The sequence below is a fragment of the Lathamus discolor genome, chromosome 6, assembly GCF_037157495.1.
Source record: "Lathamus discolor isolate bLatDis1 chromosome 6, bLatDis1.hap1, whole genome shotgun sequence".
Classification (NCBI taxonomy): Eukaryota; Metazoa; Chordata; class Aves; order Psittaciformes; family Psittacidae; genus Lathamus; species Lathamus discolor.
In genome coordinates, this window is record NC_088889.1 from 31,188,613 (window position 1) to 31,206,192 (window position 17,580).

At 35.9% G+C, this 17,580-nt stretch overlaps 1 protein-coding gene across 5 annotated transcripts in view; it reads left to right on the plus strand.

Annotated features, from left to right (window-relative positions):
• The window catches only part of TTC7B (tetratricopeptide repeat domain 7B), a 138,107-nt gene that overhangs the window by 25,842 nt on the left and 94,685 nt on the right, over positions 1 to 17,580 (plus strand). For all 5 annotated transcript variants that reach the window (XM_065685739.1, XM_065685735.1, XM_065685736.1 and 2 more), the window contains exons 4-5: positions 5,404 to 5,534; positions 7,269 to 7,390. In XM_065685739.1, coding sequence (XP_065541811.1) covers positions 5,404 to 5,534; positions 7,269 to 7,390 — 253 coding nt within the window. The remainder of the gene's footprint in view (positions 1 to 5,403; positions 5,535 to 7,268; positions 7,391 to 17,580) is intronic.

Consider the following 17,580-nt stretch of genomic DNA (forward strand, 5'->3'; position numbering starts at 1 on the left):
TTTAGCTCTAGTTTGAGCTTTTTCAGTGCCTCTAGAAGGTGCTTGTCTTTCAGAGGGCTGTACTGTAAAGCTAGAATTGTCTGCCACATGATTCTTAAGAAATAAGTGCACATGTGAAAATGCTGATCTAAATTTTAAAAATAGTTGTAAAAGACTATTGTGCTCTTCAGAAGATACGAAGACTTGAATGCCATCACATTGAGAGGAAAAGTGCAACCAATTGTTTCTTGTTATTTCAAGAAATCACAAAATATTGTTAAGTTTTGTTTTGTTTTTTGCTTTGAGAAACTTCAAGACAGTTAGAAGCACTAGCATAACTATGGCATTAGAAAAGTCCTGGTAATGAAATGACATTGCAATATGAGTATGTGCAATAAAATGCCATCTTCAGCTCTGGAAAGTTATGTTTATGTTGTTCTGAGTGTCATCTAGAATGGAATTTAATTTTCTCGAAGTAGTCTGTGTTTGAAAGAGTTGCTGATCAGAGCAGCTTCCCTTAAATTTAAGTACGCTGAGAGAAGGGGACATTGACCTTCTTTCTGATGCCTTTTCGGGAAAGCCAGTTTGGTTTGAAACTAGCCATAGAGGAGGTCCTGCTTCCTGACAGCTGTGGGAGACCTTTTTTCCTGTGTCATGGCATGGGGGGATGGGCAATCCAAGGTACTTGAAAAATCAAAGAAATTGTTAGTGTTTCCTTAGCTTGTCTAAAGAAATAGTAGGAATTGCCTTTATCTGCAGTAACTGTGAAAGTAAGTAGTAGTTCATTATAAATATATTTCCCTACTCTCCATTCTTACTTTTCCTCCTCTCTGTTATAACAATTACTTTGCAAACACCTGTAGGGAACTGAAGATGAAAAGCGTTCATGCTTCGCTTTCTAAAAAAGTTCTCTGGAAGCAAATCACAGTCTTTGAGGACTTCTAGAAATAGGTCCTTCCCTTCAGTGAGACTAGCAGTGTTTGTTCTAAGCTCAGAAATAAACTGTGGGAGTTCTTTGATAGCAGTAACTCGGGCTGTTTCAGTTCCTTTTTTGAAATTACTGTTGTTTGCCATAGTCCATGTTAATGTTTGTTCTAAATATATAAGCTAAGTACAGAGTATTTTTTAAAAGGATTTGAAAGGGAGTTATTTTGTGTGTTTTTAGCTTGGAAAACTTAACGATGTTGCTTTGCACATTGTATAGGGAAGAATAAGTGCTGTGTATTCAAACACACTTGGTTTTTATTTGTCCATATAAGGAAAACAGGAAGGAAACCCAGAAATCTCTTATCTATTGATGCAACTGTTTCTTTCTTGCAAATGCATGTTTCTTATACTTCAGTATAAATAGTCTTTCATTGTTTTTCCTCTGTCCTTTGGCTCATCTACAGAAAACAGGAGATAAGCCATGGGTCTATTGTTGTGGTCTCTAAAATTTATACAGACAAGGTACTGGCTGGCATCATGGAAAATCCTCAGATATACAATGCAGTAAATGTGACAGACTTTTGTCAGCCTTGTGTGTGGGTTTGTTTGTTTGTTTGGGGTTTTGTTTGTTTTAATGATCTCAGTAGTGGTCTGGATGGTAGAAATACTAAGATCTGAACTGTGCTGTGGATTTCCTTTTGATGTTGGAGTAATTTTTGGTTTCCTCTGTATAATGAAATGGGAGAGTCAGTTAATAGGTTTTCCTACAGAACATTGAAGTCTGCCTTTTTTTTTTTTTAGTAGTTTGTTGGTGAAAAGTAGTCACTGTCATTGTCTATAACGTAAAAATGATAAGAACAAGCAAATGTATTAATGGGGATTTCTTAAAAACTGTTTGTTTGTTACTTGTTCTTACTGAGTTCTTTTTTTCGGGTAGTGGTCAGCGTGTGCATATTTTGTGGTAGGGCTGGTCTGCTCCTGTACTTGTAAAAAATTAAATCATCGACTTGGCATAAACTTGGCCACTGATCTGAGGTGATAGACATGAGAATGCCACTTGGAATAAGTGATAAAACCATCTACTGTTTGCTTTCTGAATCTTTTATGAAATACGGATAATGTATAAAGTTTTTTAAGATTTAAAGAAAACCTTGCATGCTATCGTGTAATTTAAGTACCAGGCATACTCTTTTGTTGTACAAGTACTGTTTGTTGCTGTTTTGCTCTTCTGACAACTTAGTTACTTTGCAAAACATGTGAGCTTAACTAGTACACAGTTGAATTCATTTCCCTGCTTCTCACTTTCTTTTCCCCTCAGGAGTCAGCTTGCTTGATATCAGGACTAGATACGTATGAGATAAGCGTCTTCCCAAAATAAATCTGACCCAGTTTGTTGGAAGCTTTTACTTGAAGGTGTTTTTGACTGGAGATTTAAACTTAAAGCCATGAATATCAAAGTTATCATATCAATTGATGTGATATTCTTGAATGCAGAATAAAACAAAATAACCACTAAAAGTTAAACAAGCCAACAGCTATGACCTTTACAACAAATTCAGTGTTTTGTAGCTGTAATGTGTACCTCTTTCCTCAAATATCTAAAGGCAGTTTATAAACAGTTGGAGAAATTCTTGCCCTTTCGAGGGAGAATAGTGAAGATTCCTGCCTGGCAGGTGTGGGAGCAAGCACAAAGGGGAGACCTGACTTGTCTGAATATATGAAAAAGTCCTCAGCAGATAGTTCAGTAATTTGTATTTCTTTGAAAATCATGTGTTTCTCAGTTCTGTATGTTACTATTTGCTTTTTCTTTTATTTAAGGGCATAATGTAATAATCTCTATTTTAATTAACTTCTTATCATCTCTCAGTATTCTTTACGAAGAAAGGGGCAGTATATTATGTGGTTGTTGTGTTGCTACTTATATCTATGTAAAATTAAATGATACCTTTATGTACTTTAATACATTATTTCTTAAATTTAATCTGTATTTAAGAAAAAATTGAACAAGTAGTCTGGGGGGTTTCTAGTTGTAACTTGTTACAGAAATCATCATTTATTCAGGGGTTTTCTTCTAATTGATATGTTTTAGTTTTTCATACAGAAGGAATAATTACAATTTAATACTGTCATCAAAACAAATACAGTGTCCAAACATCCTGTTAAGTGGTCACTACAGGATAGTTCTCCAAATGAAATTCCTACTCCTAAGCATTGCGTGTTTAAAATGTATATACTTTCCCAGATTGTATCTTAAAGAAAATTCTCAGCTAAAATGAGAGAATGTTCTTATAGTGAGTTTTTCAGATTAAAAGGATTATAGTTGTGGCCATAATGTATAAAAATAGAAATAATAAATCCAAGTCAATTCTACAAATAGCCAGTTGAGTAATATGTTTTGTGTAGTGGAGGATTACTGTGGGGCACTGGCTGTTCATGTCATGGGAGAGAAGGGGTGGGGAGGAGTGATCCGCTTACCAACTATCTCATGCTTTCAGTCATTTGACGTTTTTACTGCAGCTCATTTATTGTATTTTAAGGCCACCTCTAAGTCCGTTTGGTGGTTTTTGTGTAGAACATGACAAACTTTCTATCCAGCATCAACACTGCATTTAGACCTTATCAGAAGGTCCATTCAAGCATACTACAGTAGCAGAATAACTGACCTTTTTCTGTAGTTTAATCTTGTTGCTTTTAGGTCTATGATTTACAGTTAGCAAAAGGCCTCTTTGATATTTGCTGTTTGACTGAAAATATGAAAGAAAGCAAATTAGCATAGGCTATTCTAGACTATTTTCAAATGTGGTTAATTTTTAGAGACATGTTGGGTGAAAATCATAACGTGTCAGAAAGGTCTGATGTCTGTTGTACTCAGGCTAGGCCAGTTTATGTGTCTGCGCTTCAGGAATATGTATTTTGAAAAGTATATTGGTTTTTATTTTGTCTTTAGCAGAGCAGTTAGTACTGGAGTCAGGATTGTGTACTTAATGTACATCTAGCAAATAGAGCTGTAGAATACATGTTGATTGTACTGGTGAAAGGGTGGATTGGATGGATTGGAGGGTAAAAGTGGCCAACAAACCCTTAGGGCATCCTCTCAAGCCAGAAATACAGCTTGATGGTTGGTTTTTTTGTTTTTTTTTTTTTTTATGCAGATCACTTATACTTCTACAGGGAGATATTAAAACTTAATAGACATTTTAAAAAAATCTGGAGGTCATAAACTCAGAACTATGCAATATTTATTAATAAACAAATTCCAGCTTCTATGGCTGTGTCCTCCCAAGTTGCTTTAGTAAGAAAACTGATATAAATCCAATAAAACATACTGTGCCCACCTTAAAGTATTGATGGATAGAAATCTTTTGATAAACTAGTCTACAAATTAGGGTTTTGCACTACTTGGCTTTCTACAGACAACTGTGCAATATATAACTGTGTTTTGTTGTTGGTTTTGGTTTTAGTTGCTCCAGCAGTGGATTCTCAAAACTTTGGATGATGAATTGAGAATATGTTCATTTAAACTGTGCATTATATTAATGTGTGAGCAGTTGAAGGCACTTTAGCATTAACATTTACCGCTGACAAGCTGAAAGAGTGACCTGGAATAAATTGCTTAAGAAAATGTAGAAAGTGCTATACTTCAATACAAATAATTATTCAAATAAATACAAGATGGGGTAACTGATGAGGCAGTTGGCCTGCAGAATATGATCTGTTAATCTGTTACAGATCATAAACAGAAGAGAATGTTTTACTAATACGTAAAGGGAAGGCACTAAAGTTCTCCTGCTCTGTATTTTCATTTTTAAGTATCCTATATCAAAATGAGGAATCTTCTCTGCTCCATGCTGTTGAGACCTTGACTGGAGGTGTGTATCCAGTTTTGGCACAGTTAGTCAAAAGAGAGGTAATCAGAGAGTGTCCGGAGGAGATAAAAATGATTACCTGACAAGGAAGCATGAAAAGAGAAATAAGGGAGAATTTGACATGTTGCCTTGAGTATCCTTCTTCACCCTGCCTCGATTTCTGTGATCGCTCTGGAAAAGTGAAGAGATATTCAGTAATTTAAAACTGGTATAGAAAGACACTAGGCTTTTTTGTGATAGACTGTCATAGAATCATAGAATAGTTAGGGTTGGAAAGGACCTCAAGATCATCTAGTTCCAACCCCCCTGCCATGGACAGGGACACCTCACACTAAAAGTCTTTTATAAGTCTTTTTTTTTTTTTTTTCATAATGTCTTTTAAATTAAAATCACTTAAAACAATGCTGCTTCTGGTTTTACAATTATTAAGGTTAGTCACTGTTAGTTATATGTCTGTTAGTGTCTGTATCAGAGGACGACACTTTCAAGTTTTTTGTAATTTTTAATTTGTTTCTTCTCCTGATCAAAGGGTCTTAGCCTGTACTAATCTTTGGGTGTACTACTATATGACATTATTTTTCCAGCGCTTCATTTGAAATTTTATTTATTCATTTATTCCCGCCCTGCCCAGGTCTCTGTCTTGAGAAGCTGCCAATTTCTTCTTCAGCCAGCAACCTCCATGTGGACCGCGAACAGGAAATCGTTACATGCTACGAGAAGGCTGGGGATATTGCTCTTCTGTACCTTCAGGAGATAGAAAGGGTAAGCTGGGATGATTTGCTTAATTGAAGAATTCTGTGGCTCATTTTTCACTGATGTGGTGTTACCAGCATTTTAGTAGCTCAATTCAACTCAATAAAAATAAAAGACATCTGATATGTTTTTTTCTTAGGACTTCAATGCACGATTAGTGTGACTTAATGGATGTCTGGTAGCTGTCCTTCTGAATGTTCTCTCATTCTGACCTCTTAAAAAATAGTGCTAGTATTCTAAAAAGGGATAGAGCTCCTCTGAACTGCCATGTATATTCAAGATGCTAATCTGTGGCCTCTTCTTACCCTGTGGTAGTTCATGTATGAAAATGAGATTATGGAGTCTTTCAAATAAACATCAGAATATGTACATAGTTTGCATACTTTCACTAGCATTTTCAGGTAATTCTTAAAAAGAAGTCAATTGAGAATGAAGCTATGAAGACTGAAAATCGATCTTGTTGCTTATTTGGAGCCAGGAACTTAACTGCTTTTAAATCCTCTTCTATAAAACTACTTGGCAGTAACATTCTGAAATAAGATTGTACCTATCAGCAAGACACTTAGGATATTGTTGGTGAGTTCAGAATAGCGTCTAAAAGTATGTTTGCTTCAACTAATAGGCCATATCCTATGACAAGGAAAAAATTATCAGATATGATAGCCAGATAAACATACGATTTTAAAACATAGATGAACTTCAGATAAATCTTAATAGTTTTGTAAATGGGATCAGGACAGTATTCTTGGATTTCATGGCTGATTTTTCACTTTATCTCATTAATATATTACTCACTGTATGTATGCAAGTACAGTGGTAAGCTTTAAGTGTTATAAATGCTTTTTTTTTTTTTGCTTTTTTTTAATAAAAGAAAATTTGTTTCTAGGAGTTGCGTACTATTGCATTTTATTTAGACTTTCAGATATGTCTGGACAAAATACAATACACTTGGGGCTCTATTCTTTGGCTTGTTAAAACTATTAGAATTGAAACAAACTAGCAATATCAATCTGACCCTCTTTTAACACACCTATTGCTTATAAGGCCCAGGCCTGTCCTTTGACAGTTGTTTTTGAAGGGGTTATTGGAAACAGTTAGAGACACACAAACAAAAGGAAACGGAAAGGAAACTTTGAGATAGGGAAAGAAAAGTAAGTCACAGTGCTTTTTAAATAGATAAACATATTTATTTTCTGAGGGTTTTTTCTTTGGGCTTTTTGTTTTGTTACTGTCTTTTAGCGGCTGGTAGGCTATGTGTGGCAAATATGGCAAATGAAAGCTGATAGCTCTCCATTTTGAGAGATATTGTTAATGTTGATGTTATATAAATGAAGTTACTTCTAATTTATTTTTTTTTAATCACTCTGGAGATCACTTTTAACCCTCTCAGTGCTTTCTGCAGCAGTCTTTGTTTACCTAACACAGGTTTAGATTTTGAGTTCCATCACCTCCTGCTATTGATTGTTACAAATATGCCATTTAATATACTAATTTTTTGTATACTATTTTACTATTGTAAAATTTTCCTTAGTAGCATTTCTGCTTGGTGAAAAAAATACCTTTGAGGGAATAGTCAAGAGCAAAAAGATTTATATTTCTGTGGGAATGGAGGTAAGGACAGAAATATTGTACTAGCCAGCATCTGCAAATGAAAATAGATTTCTCCAACATTAAATATTAGCTCTGTGTAAAAGTCCATAAAACTTGATTTTTTTCTTTTTTTTTTTTTTTTTGTTCGTTTAGGTGATTAATGCCAATATACAAAACAGAAGCCCTAAGCCAGGGCCCACTACACACGAACAAGAACTTGGTTTTTTCCTGGAAACAGGACTTCAAAGAGCACATGTTTTATATTTCAAGAATGGGTAAGATTTGATTCTCCTTTTTGCGTGTTTGCTTTTCTGTTTAGGTTTTGTATTTGTGATCTAATTGGCGTCATAGTTTTTAGCAATTGTGGGTTGGCCTCTTGTTAATAAAGTGGTATCATTTTAACTGAAATAGGAAGGCTGCCCATATTATTCTTATTTACATGTTGTAAAATCATTTCTCCAAGTATATTAAACTAAGTATTTTGTATTTTTAGTCTTTAAATGTGAGAACTAAAAATACCATAAAGTTTATGTATTTGAAATTTCACTGTTAGAAAGTGATTGACAACATATTGAAACTCTTTATTTCTATAATTTTGATTTTTGTAATTTTTTTCCAAACCTCTTCAGTTGTCACTTATTTTAACATTATGCTGCAGGATAAATGTGCATGAAGATCAACAGTATGTATACAAGTATACAATTTCCTTTGTACCTGCTCTATAGATCCTTTTAGACTATGCATGGGAGATCCTTTATAGTTTAAGTAAGGCTTCCCTTAAAAGCCTAAAACTAAGTTCAGACATCACTGAACATTAAAAAAGAATACAACTCTCAGTTTTTAAGAGCTTGAAAGCTTGGCACAAGTGGGTTTTAAGTACATTTCTGACATTTGTTGTTGAAATCCCATAGTTTAAAATTTGTTTACAGGGCTTCTCATTTCACTAGGAAAGCAGAAACTGGTTGAAATATTGGAATTCTTGACAAGACTACTCTTTTGGCCAAAAGTATCTCTTACCCTTTCAAACAGGAGATGAAAGGAAATGGTGCAGTGTCTGTAAAGAGTTCGAGATTTTAGTGTACTGATGGTAGGGTCACAAAAAGCTATGCAAGTTTTCAGACTGTTCAGCGTTTTCAGCATGGAAATGATTACTAAGCTTTTGAAATCTCATTCTTAAAGTAGTAAGTAGCGCTGCAATAACACATGATCTTGAGAGTTACATTTTAGTTCTGTTTTCATCATTTAATTGCAGGAAGAATAAAATGTTCTGAAAAAAATTTTTTTTTTCATTTACTAGAGCTAAAAATAAAATTCCTCTTTTCATGCCTGCAGAAAAAATAAATAAGATATACTTACTGAAATAATCCCAGTGGCAATCATGGTTAAGAGTAAGCTAAAAAATCCACATTTTGAAGAATTTCGATTGAAGGCCAGGAATGGAAATGGTCCATTTAATCTCACATTGAGTGTAAAAGCAATCAGCAGTAGACAGAGCAGATTAAGATTAGCTGAGAAAACAAAACTCAACCACGCAAAAAAACTCATGCACTGGGTTATTAAGGAACATTCACCCTATAGGAGTGTTTGTCCTAGACCATATCAGTTGGTCTGGTGTGAACTTTGAAAGGTTGGTTTTATTCCATGTATACTTTAATCCTTCACAATGAAGCTGTTGGTTTTCTTGTTAACTCCTACATAAGCATATAATCTTTTTTTGCAGTCTATTGTAGAGTGGTCGGTTCCAGTTTACCAGCTAATTACACATTGCATGTTTAATTGTCATTTTTTTCCTACAGTTGTATTGGCCAGTGCTACTCTTTTTGAGGTATGAGGGAAAGTGAGCTGTTAGGAAAAATAGCTTTGTGCCAGTCATTATTTAACATATTCCTGCCATTATATCCATTCTTTTCCTTTCTTAATTTAGAACCAATCCCAACTCTTTCAAGATTTCCTAATAGGGTCATTGTTCCAGGCTGCAAATTATGTTGCTGCTTTTGAGGGTTTTTATGTATTTATTTTAATTTTTCACTTGGGTTCTCCAGAAATGAACAGAAGTTTAAATATATAGCATGCTTTTTAAGACATGTTAGGATGCTGTGCATGGGTTTTAAATTTGTCATCTCTCCTAATAGTAGGTTTATAGAAATTAGATTCAAGATCTTTCCATCAAGTTTTGCAACATACTTCAAATTTGGATGTAATCTAAAATTGTAAAGATCTTATGAACATTTTCAAGGAGAGGAAATGTAGCTAGCTTTATTATAGACACCTTAGAAAGAGAAATACTTCTTTTAAATAAACTTTATTTTTCAGTTGAAACTATACATATAAAAAGTGCTTCAGTCCTGTGGAGGAGTCAAGGAATCAACAGAGTTTAACTCCTTGTGAGTGACAGGGGAGAAGGAGAAAAGTGTGCCTCTCTGTTTTTACAGACAGACTAAATCTGCTCTTGATAGTGCAGTGCAAAAAAACACCCAAAAGAGTCAACAGTCTGAATGGAAGAAATTATTTTAGTGCTCTATCAAGACTTAAATCTTAAATTAATGTTTTATTGCAAAGTGCACAGAATTTTAGTAAAGACTCAAACTCTATACCCATTTTTCACCTGGGAGAAAAGGAACATTTCACCTTGGAAATGTGTAACAAAAGTTGAGGAAACTATTCTTAAAGTGGTTTTTAAAGAAAGTTTTTAAGTATGAAACTAAATATCTTTCAGGCTGATTAAGCAACTTCTGTTTAATTTAGTAGCTGCTTTGTTAATTTCATACTGAAGGAATTCAAAGTCCTGATGTTCCAAGAAAAACTGTGAGCACAGGAACTTTGACATTAGTACTTTAACATAGCTATTTTCAAATAAAATGCCCCTAAGAGAGAAAGGATAGCCTTTTATGTACCCAGTAATTCTTCTTTCCTAGTATTTGCTTTCTGTCCATGTTATGAAATAAGTAGGTTTTTGGTTTTGAGGTAGTAGTGGTCAGAAAGATACTAGAAGTGTGTGCTCTTAAAGTAAAAGAGGTTTCCGGTTGAAGTCTAAAATAAGGTTGCTGTCATGTGAAAACCAGACTTAGCTAGCTTTCAGAGCTTTTGTTTGCGTCTCCTCCGGTATTTCACACCCTCTCCAAGGATATTGCTCTGTCAGAGTTCAGGATCCAGACTGCAATTTGGTCTAATCTCCATCATGGTTCACATGCTGAATCAAAACCTGACAGACCCAGACCAGATCTGTACTCCTCATGGTGCCATTAGCTGTTCTGACACAGCTGCAGTGAAGCAAGACCTTCACAGTCTTCTCCATGAAGTTGTTTCTTAGAGATGGTCTTTTTCCCCAATAGAAAATTAACCCCTTAAGCCCCAAATCTAAATAAAAATCCTCAACCATTTTTTCTGCACATAATTGATTTTTATTGTCTTACAAAATGTTTGAAGAGCACAACAAAAAAACCCCAAGCACTTTAGTTACTCACATACAGAACTTGTTTATGCAGAAGTTGTTTCTTTTACTTGTGTTTCTTTTTCCACCATAGCACAAATAGGAATAGCATAGGAATATAGCTCTCGTGTTAGTAAGTAAGGGAGAGTGGATACAAATCAATCTGTAAGGGCTTCTGTTGCATGTATATACTGATAAAGTTCTCACAGCTGGAGATTTTGCACTGACAAAATCCATAAGAGAAGGATTTATGTAAATGTGTGGCAAATGTACGTCAAGACTGTAGGACCAGCTGTCTGCTGTATTAGAATACTCATCACTCTCTGAATTTCTTGAGATCTTGTTGCACTTTCTACATCAGTCCCAAACCAATTTGGTCACCAAGTAAATAATAGAAAATAAGATGAAATAAAACAAAAACCCTGAAATCCTACAAAGTATCACATTTTTTATGTGTGAGATATCACTGCTGTATTGAAAAGTTAACAAAATTACTTCTGTTGCAGTTTTCAAAACAACTTTGTCCTGGAGATAACTGCTTTCATGTTTGTGTGGTTAAGAAAATAAGGCAGAATACATTCAAGACAGAGACAAAAATCACAATTTTCAAATTACTAACAAAAATGAGTTTTCAAAGAATAATATCTGTCATATCTGCTGATTTTGTCATCCTTATTTAAGATACTGTTCTTAGTCTGTTAGTTTTCATTGGAAAAACAGAATACAGTTGAATGTGAGGGGAAATTATTATTCCCTCAGATACTCAGATAAAATCATCCAGAATGCCTTTTCTTTCAATACTTGTTCTGCTTATTGCTCAGAATTGTGTCTTATTTTCAAGAGTTTAAAATACGATTTCATTGTCAAGTTATAGGTAAAAAATCCGGCAGTTATACATGGAGGGCTAAGGTGGATATAAACACAAGGGAATCACTTTTATTCAAGATTATCACAAATAACTTTTGTAACAATTAGATATACAAAGCACCCTGAAAGAGTAATGTTAGTGTCTGAGTAGATGTTGAATTTTGATAATTTTAATAATTTGCAGTTGAAATTCTGACTCTAGCTCACTTTTTTCAAGAAGATAACTTGGAGGTTTTTAACCCATGTAGTACAAGTCTTGCTGACTGTTGGTTGTTGCTCACATTTGCAAGCTTCAAATTAAAGGTTTTGTTTTTATGTTGTGTTGTGATGGGCAGCAAATAAAATTGTGTTGGATCCTTAAGTTAGGGAAGGAACATTTTGTGTACTTCCCCTGCTCACCCCCAGAATGCTTTTTTTACTGCTGTGTTTAATGCTTTTGGTTTTATTTTGTGCTCTGGTTTTGACATTGGTCTGAAGAACACTGTTTCACATGCCAGGTATCACATGGCCTGGCTATGCCTGAAGTTTCTGTTTTTTTATTTTAAATTCTCTTTGTTCCTTCCCTTGCAACTTATAAGGTATGGATTCATAGGATCTCGCAGATTGAAAGGGACTCTGAGGGGCCATCTGGGCCAAACCCCTGCTCAAATTGTGGCTGGCGTAGAGTAGCTTGCTCAAGACCTTGGCCAGTTTTTCTGTGTGCTGCCAAAGATGGAGTATCAAATTCTGATGAAGTTTGGGGCTTAGGTGTTTTGTGAACAATATTCATGAGATACATCACCTGAACCTGAGCTGCAGGTGATTAATTAGCCAACAACTAATTAAGTCTTTTGAGTTTCATTCTCTCAATACTGCTTTTAGTCTACAGGGCAGTTAGTTGTTGCTGTATGATAGTTATTTTCACCAAGAGAAAGATTTTGTTCTCTGATTGTAGTATGTGTCCATTTCTGTTAAAGCTTTAGTAATAGTTTAACATGGAGATTTTCAGTATTTGGAATTACTCATTGATAATTACATTAGTTCTTTTTCATACTGAAATCATGTTTTTGAACTGATTCAAAATGATGGAAGCTGCCAGTTTTAACTGCAAAAATGTTCATTGATTCTATTATTCACTTCAAAAGGAGCAAACTGGCAGGTAGGAGAACTAATTGGTGCTAGATTTCTTTATGATAGTAGTAGAAAGAGATTTACTAAGCCTTAAGGTAAGTTTTCTAAAGAAATACTGCATGTGTTTTGATCACAGTAGTGATAAGGGGAACTTGGCTCTTGGAAGAACTAGGAGACTAATTCTGTTCAAACCTTCTAAAAAAAAAAAACACAACTAAAACCACCTCAAAACAATAAACACACCCCCCCCCCAAAACCCCCTAAGGCCAATTCATCTTTATCTTAAATAATAATAATTTATAAGCTATTTTTACAAAGAGTTACCAGATTACTTTGAGTGTTAAACACTGCCTCTTAAGCTGTCGGCAGTACTGTACCAATTGAGTTGTATCAGCATGTTTATATATTCAAAAATCAGTGAACAAAGACAATGCTGAGAAAAGCTGAATACTGTGCAGGTGTTTGAGGCTGTGTGTGTCTGGTTTCATCTGTTATTGAGATTAAAGGCATTTGAAAACTCATCAGTTCTTTCAAAGTCTCCATTACTCATATTGTTTCCTTGTCATTGTCCAAACAATTCAAAAGGTTATTTCTAATTTATTAAGATATTAAACTTTAGGAGACTGACCATGGTTGAGTATTCACTGCTGTGAATACCTTGGAGACATAATACATGTTACAGAAATGCTAGCCACAAGCTGAAGCTTGAAAGGCAGGCAAGCTCTCCTTGTATGTTTTCAGATGAATACTGGAAAATTCCCCTTCCCTCCTCCTGATTTACATGTCCTTTCCTTTTAAAATATGTAACTGCCAGGATAAAGTACTATACAGCCAGTTTACTGAGGAGTGCTTGTAATGTTGTTGTGTTGGGGTTTTGGTTTGGTTTGTGTTTTGTGTGTGGTTTTTGGTTTGGTTTGGTTTGGGGTTTTTGTAGACATGCAGGCATTTTGGTGTTTGTAGTGAAAAAGTTTTGTTTGGGTTTGTAATGAAATAGTTTTGTTTGTGTTCGATACACCTCTTAAATCTGACCTTTTCTGCCTCTCACATTCTTCTTCCAATGCTGGCCCACTTTCCTGACAGACCTTTTTCTTAATTCCCATTTGATATGCTGTATTTTAAGCATGAGAAGGTAAAAGCAACACTTCCTTCTCTAGGTGTATAGTGCCTTTTCATTTTATTTCGGTCCTGTGTGTAAACGTAGTATGTATGTATAAATAATTTTGATAACGTTTCAGTGCCTTTCTGTTTACCAAATCCCCACCTTACTGAACATGGGTATTTTAAAATAGTTTCTTTGAAAACAAGTAGCTCCTCAGAGATTACATGCAAACAGATGCATGTCTGTCTGGTCAGCAGCTCAGCAGTGAAGTAATCTCATTTACTTCACTGTGATATTTTTATAAGACTATTGGCAGGGTGTTTTATAGAGGTGTTCCTATGTTCTCCTTCCTGGAAGAAGTGTTGCGGTAAGCCTCATGCTTAGGAATGCTGCATGCCTTTCTACCTGCAATGAATGAACAGAGAAGTATAAAGAAAGGTGATTACTTATAAATATTCTGCTTGTATGTTTTGCACAGGATTTTCTTTCCGGAAAGTGTTGTCCCTGTTTGTAGGTAAAACTGGCATTTTGTGTGTTGTATATAGTATGAGTTTGGAGAGTTCTGTCTCGCCCTGCCTTTCCCCAAGTTACTGTATTCAATTACAGTAAACACTGGTTCATAATACATTTGAAGAGCATAAAAATAAAGGTGTCGTGGTTTAAACTGATCCACACAGGTCGTCCACTCACCCCCCCGACCCTCCCCGCTCCCGGAGGGATGGGGAGGAGAATCAGGAGAATGTAACTCCCATGGTTTGAGATAAGAACAGCCCAGTAACTAAGGTATAACATAAACCACTGCTGCTACCACCAATGATAATATTGATAAGAGAAAATAACAAGAGAATACGATACCACCGTCAAACGAGTTCGACCCCCCTGAAGAGACAGAGAGCGTGCCCTTTGGGTAACTCCCAGTTACCTCCCTGGGCATGACATGCTGTGGTATGGAATACCTCTTTGGCTAGTTTGGGTCAGGTGTCCTGTCTCTGCTTCCTCCCGGCCTCCCATCGTCCCCAGCAGAGCATGAGACTCACAGAGTCCTTGGCCAGAATAAACATTACTTAACAATAATTAAAAACAGTCGGTGTTATCAGCTCTCTGCCCAGGCTGGAAGTCAAAACACAGAGCTTGCACCAGTTACTAAGAAGGAGCAAAACGGCTCCTGGTAAACCCAGGACAAAAGAACAGCTCAGTAAGCATGTTCAGAATTGCCATTACATGCAAAAGAGGAAAGGAAATCTTGTCCTTCTTTCTACTTTCGTGTCATGGCTTAAACAAAGTCAGCCATAAGTTACGCAGTCGCTCTCTTACTCCCCCCCTTCTTGCCCTCCCCCTACACCCGGAGGGACGGAGAGGAGAATCGAAAAGAATGCAACTCCCATGGGTTGAGATAAGAACAGTTTACCAGTAACTAAGGTATAACACAAATCACTACTGCTACCACCAATAATAATAATGATAAAGGAAATAAGAAGGGAAGAGAATACAACACCTCAGCACCAGCCGACCGATAACTCATCCAACCCCACAGTGCCCTAGCCCTTCCAGGTAACTCTCCGTTACATCCTGGGCATGATGTGCTGTGGTATGGAATACCTCTTTGGTCAGTTTGGGTCAGGTGTCCTGTCTCTGCTTCCTCCCGGCCTCCCCTCCTCCCTGGCAGAGCATGAGGCTCAGAAAGTCCTTGGTCAGACTAAAATATTTGTGTTATCAGCTCTGTTACCAGGCCGAAAGTCAAAACACAGCGCTGCACCAACTACTAATAAGAAGAAAAATGACTGCTACTGCTGAATCCAGGACATTTTGTTTAGTATAACAGCCTGATAGCAAATACAAGAGTTGGCAATAAAAGGACAAAACTCTTATTAAGTACACTGATGAATAAATGGCACATAAACAAAGTGGTGGAAGACTGTGTGTTCTTCCAGTTTTGACATCTCTAGCTAACCAGAAGCAGTGGCTTTAAAATAAAACACCTCCAGGGGTTACCAAGAGATTTAGAAAATCCGAAGGTTAGATAACCTTTTAAATTGTTTTTCTTTTCTTTTTTTTTTTCTTCTTCGTCTCCTGATTACTTTTCATTATCACTTTTCACTCTTATCATAGTTCTGTTCTCACATGGCAGTCCAGTGTATTATTCTTTGGCTTTCAAGTTGGACAGGCATATCCAAGATACATCTTCTTTGGTGTCACCACTGAGAGGGCTCACCTACACGCAGTGCTCAGGGTTTGTCCTTGTTTGTTGTTGCTCAGTACTGTGTTAAGTACCTGGTATGTTGCTTTAGATTAGCTCTTTCGGTTCTACCAATGTTACACGTTTGTTGATGCATCCCTGTACAAATTGACTTATGTGTAATACAGTGTTAAATATTTACCAGAGTAAATTCTATTTACTTTATTCCCTTGGTTAACTCATTTCCTTAGTAAAACTTTCTGACATGTTTAGCACCTTTTTTTTGTGAGTTCAAGAATGAGTTTTTTTTTGTTTATGATTTCCTTTGACACCATCTTAATCTACCCCTATTTCTTCTTCTGTCTAAATCTCTGCTTGAAAGAAGAAACTTGAAAAATTATAGGAGGTAAAGGGCAAGACTTCTAATGTACTGTTTCCAGTAACTGGAGAAAGCCTTTTGTGAATCTGGTCTTTGTGCTGTAATAGTTGAATCTGGTACTTGGTGTATTTATGTGCACATATATACATGTATGTAGTGTGTTGTATATATACACTTAATTGAAAGAACATCCAGGAGGAACTGAGGTGATAGTGTCAAGAGAAGTAGTAAACAAAATGTGTAGTGGAGTCTTCTGTGGAGTCATTCTTTCTCCAAAACAGCAGAAAATAAACAGCAAAGAGATTACAGTTTTCTGCCGTTTTAGTGAGCTGAACTGGTTTGCTGGAAGGTTTGATAGTTGCCATTGGTGCTGTGAGAAAAGAGATAGGACCATGCAAGTGGGGGTTGGAAGATGTGAAAAAGGAAGAATGGTGGAAAAAGGGAACAAACATAAAGAGAGGATAATGGGGAGAATAAGACCTTCCACTTTCAATAGGAAACCATTGGGTAGGCTTAATTGTTAGTGGAACTACATTCTGCGCAGTAAGTGTTCCTGTTTTGAATGCACGAATGCAAGAATTGCTGCTTGATTGGGCTTGCGTATGTGTAATGGCACACTGAAGATGTTTCATTTCTAAGCCCAAACATCAATCAAGAACCTTCAAGCATCAAGCAAACATGATCTGTAGTGAATTTGAGATACCCGGGATTTCTTTTTCTGCGTGAGTTAACAGTGGGTAAATTGGGAAGTGTATCATGATGCTTTGTTTTCTTTTCTTTTTAAGTGCACTTAAAAAAAGAGTAGTTTAGATTCTTGCAGGAAAGGATTTTCCACATGTAATTCAGAAAGTAATACTGGAGAAAATCAATGTTTTGTAGGAATTATAAAGTATTGTGAGAATTTTCAAAGTATGAAAGGAAGAGAGGGAAACATGAGACAGAACACGTAACTGTCTGATGTTCAGACTGTGTTGCCTTTTGGAGATAAATATCTCAACCTTACCAGGATGTTTGCTCGAGGTGACTTGCATTGCATTAGATCCATCATCTTTCTAATTATTACTAAAATTATGCTTCCGTGCTCCCCCTGTCCTTAAACCTGAGGGAAAACAGATACAGATATTAGTCACATCTGAAGCATCATCAGTTGCATAGAAGACTTAGCCTTGTCCATTTGGTCAGACCTTTAATAAAGTTATTGCAGAAAGCCATAAAATTTCATCCCTTCTTAATTGTAGGGCTATATAAAGCAAAAGCTCTAGTATGGTAATTGGCATGCCTCAGTATTAGGATATTGTTACTGCTAAAGAGTTAATCTCTTGATTTATCACGTTTCTTGCCTTTTGCTCATATAATAACTTGATTCAATGTAAAATAATTTCTCATCTTAAAGCTGTTAAAATT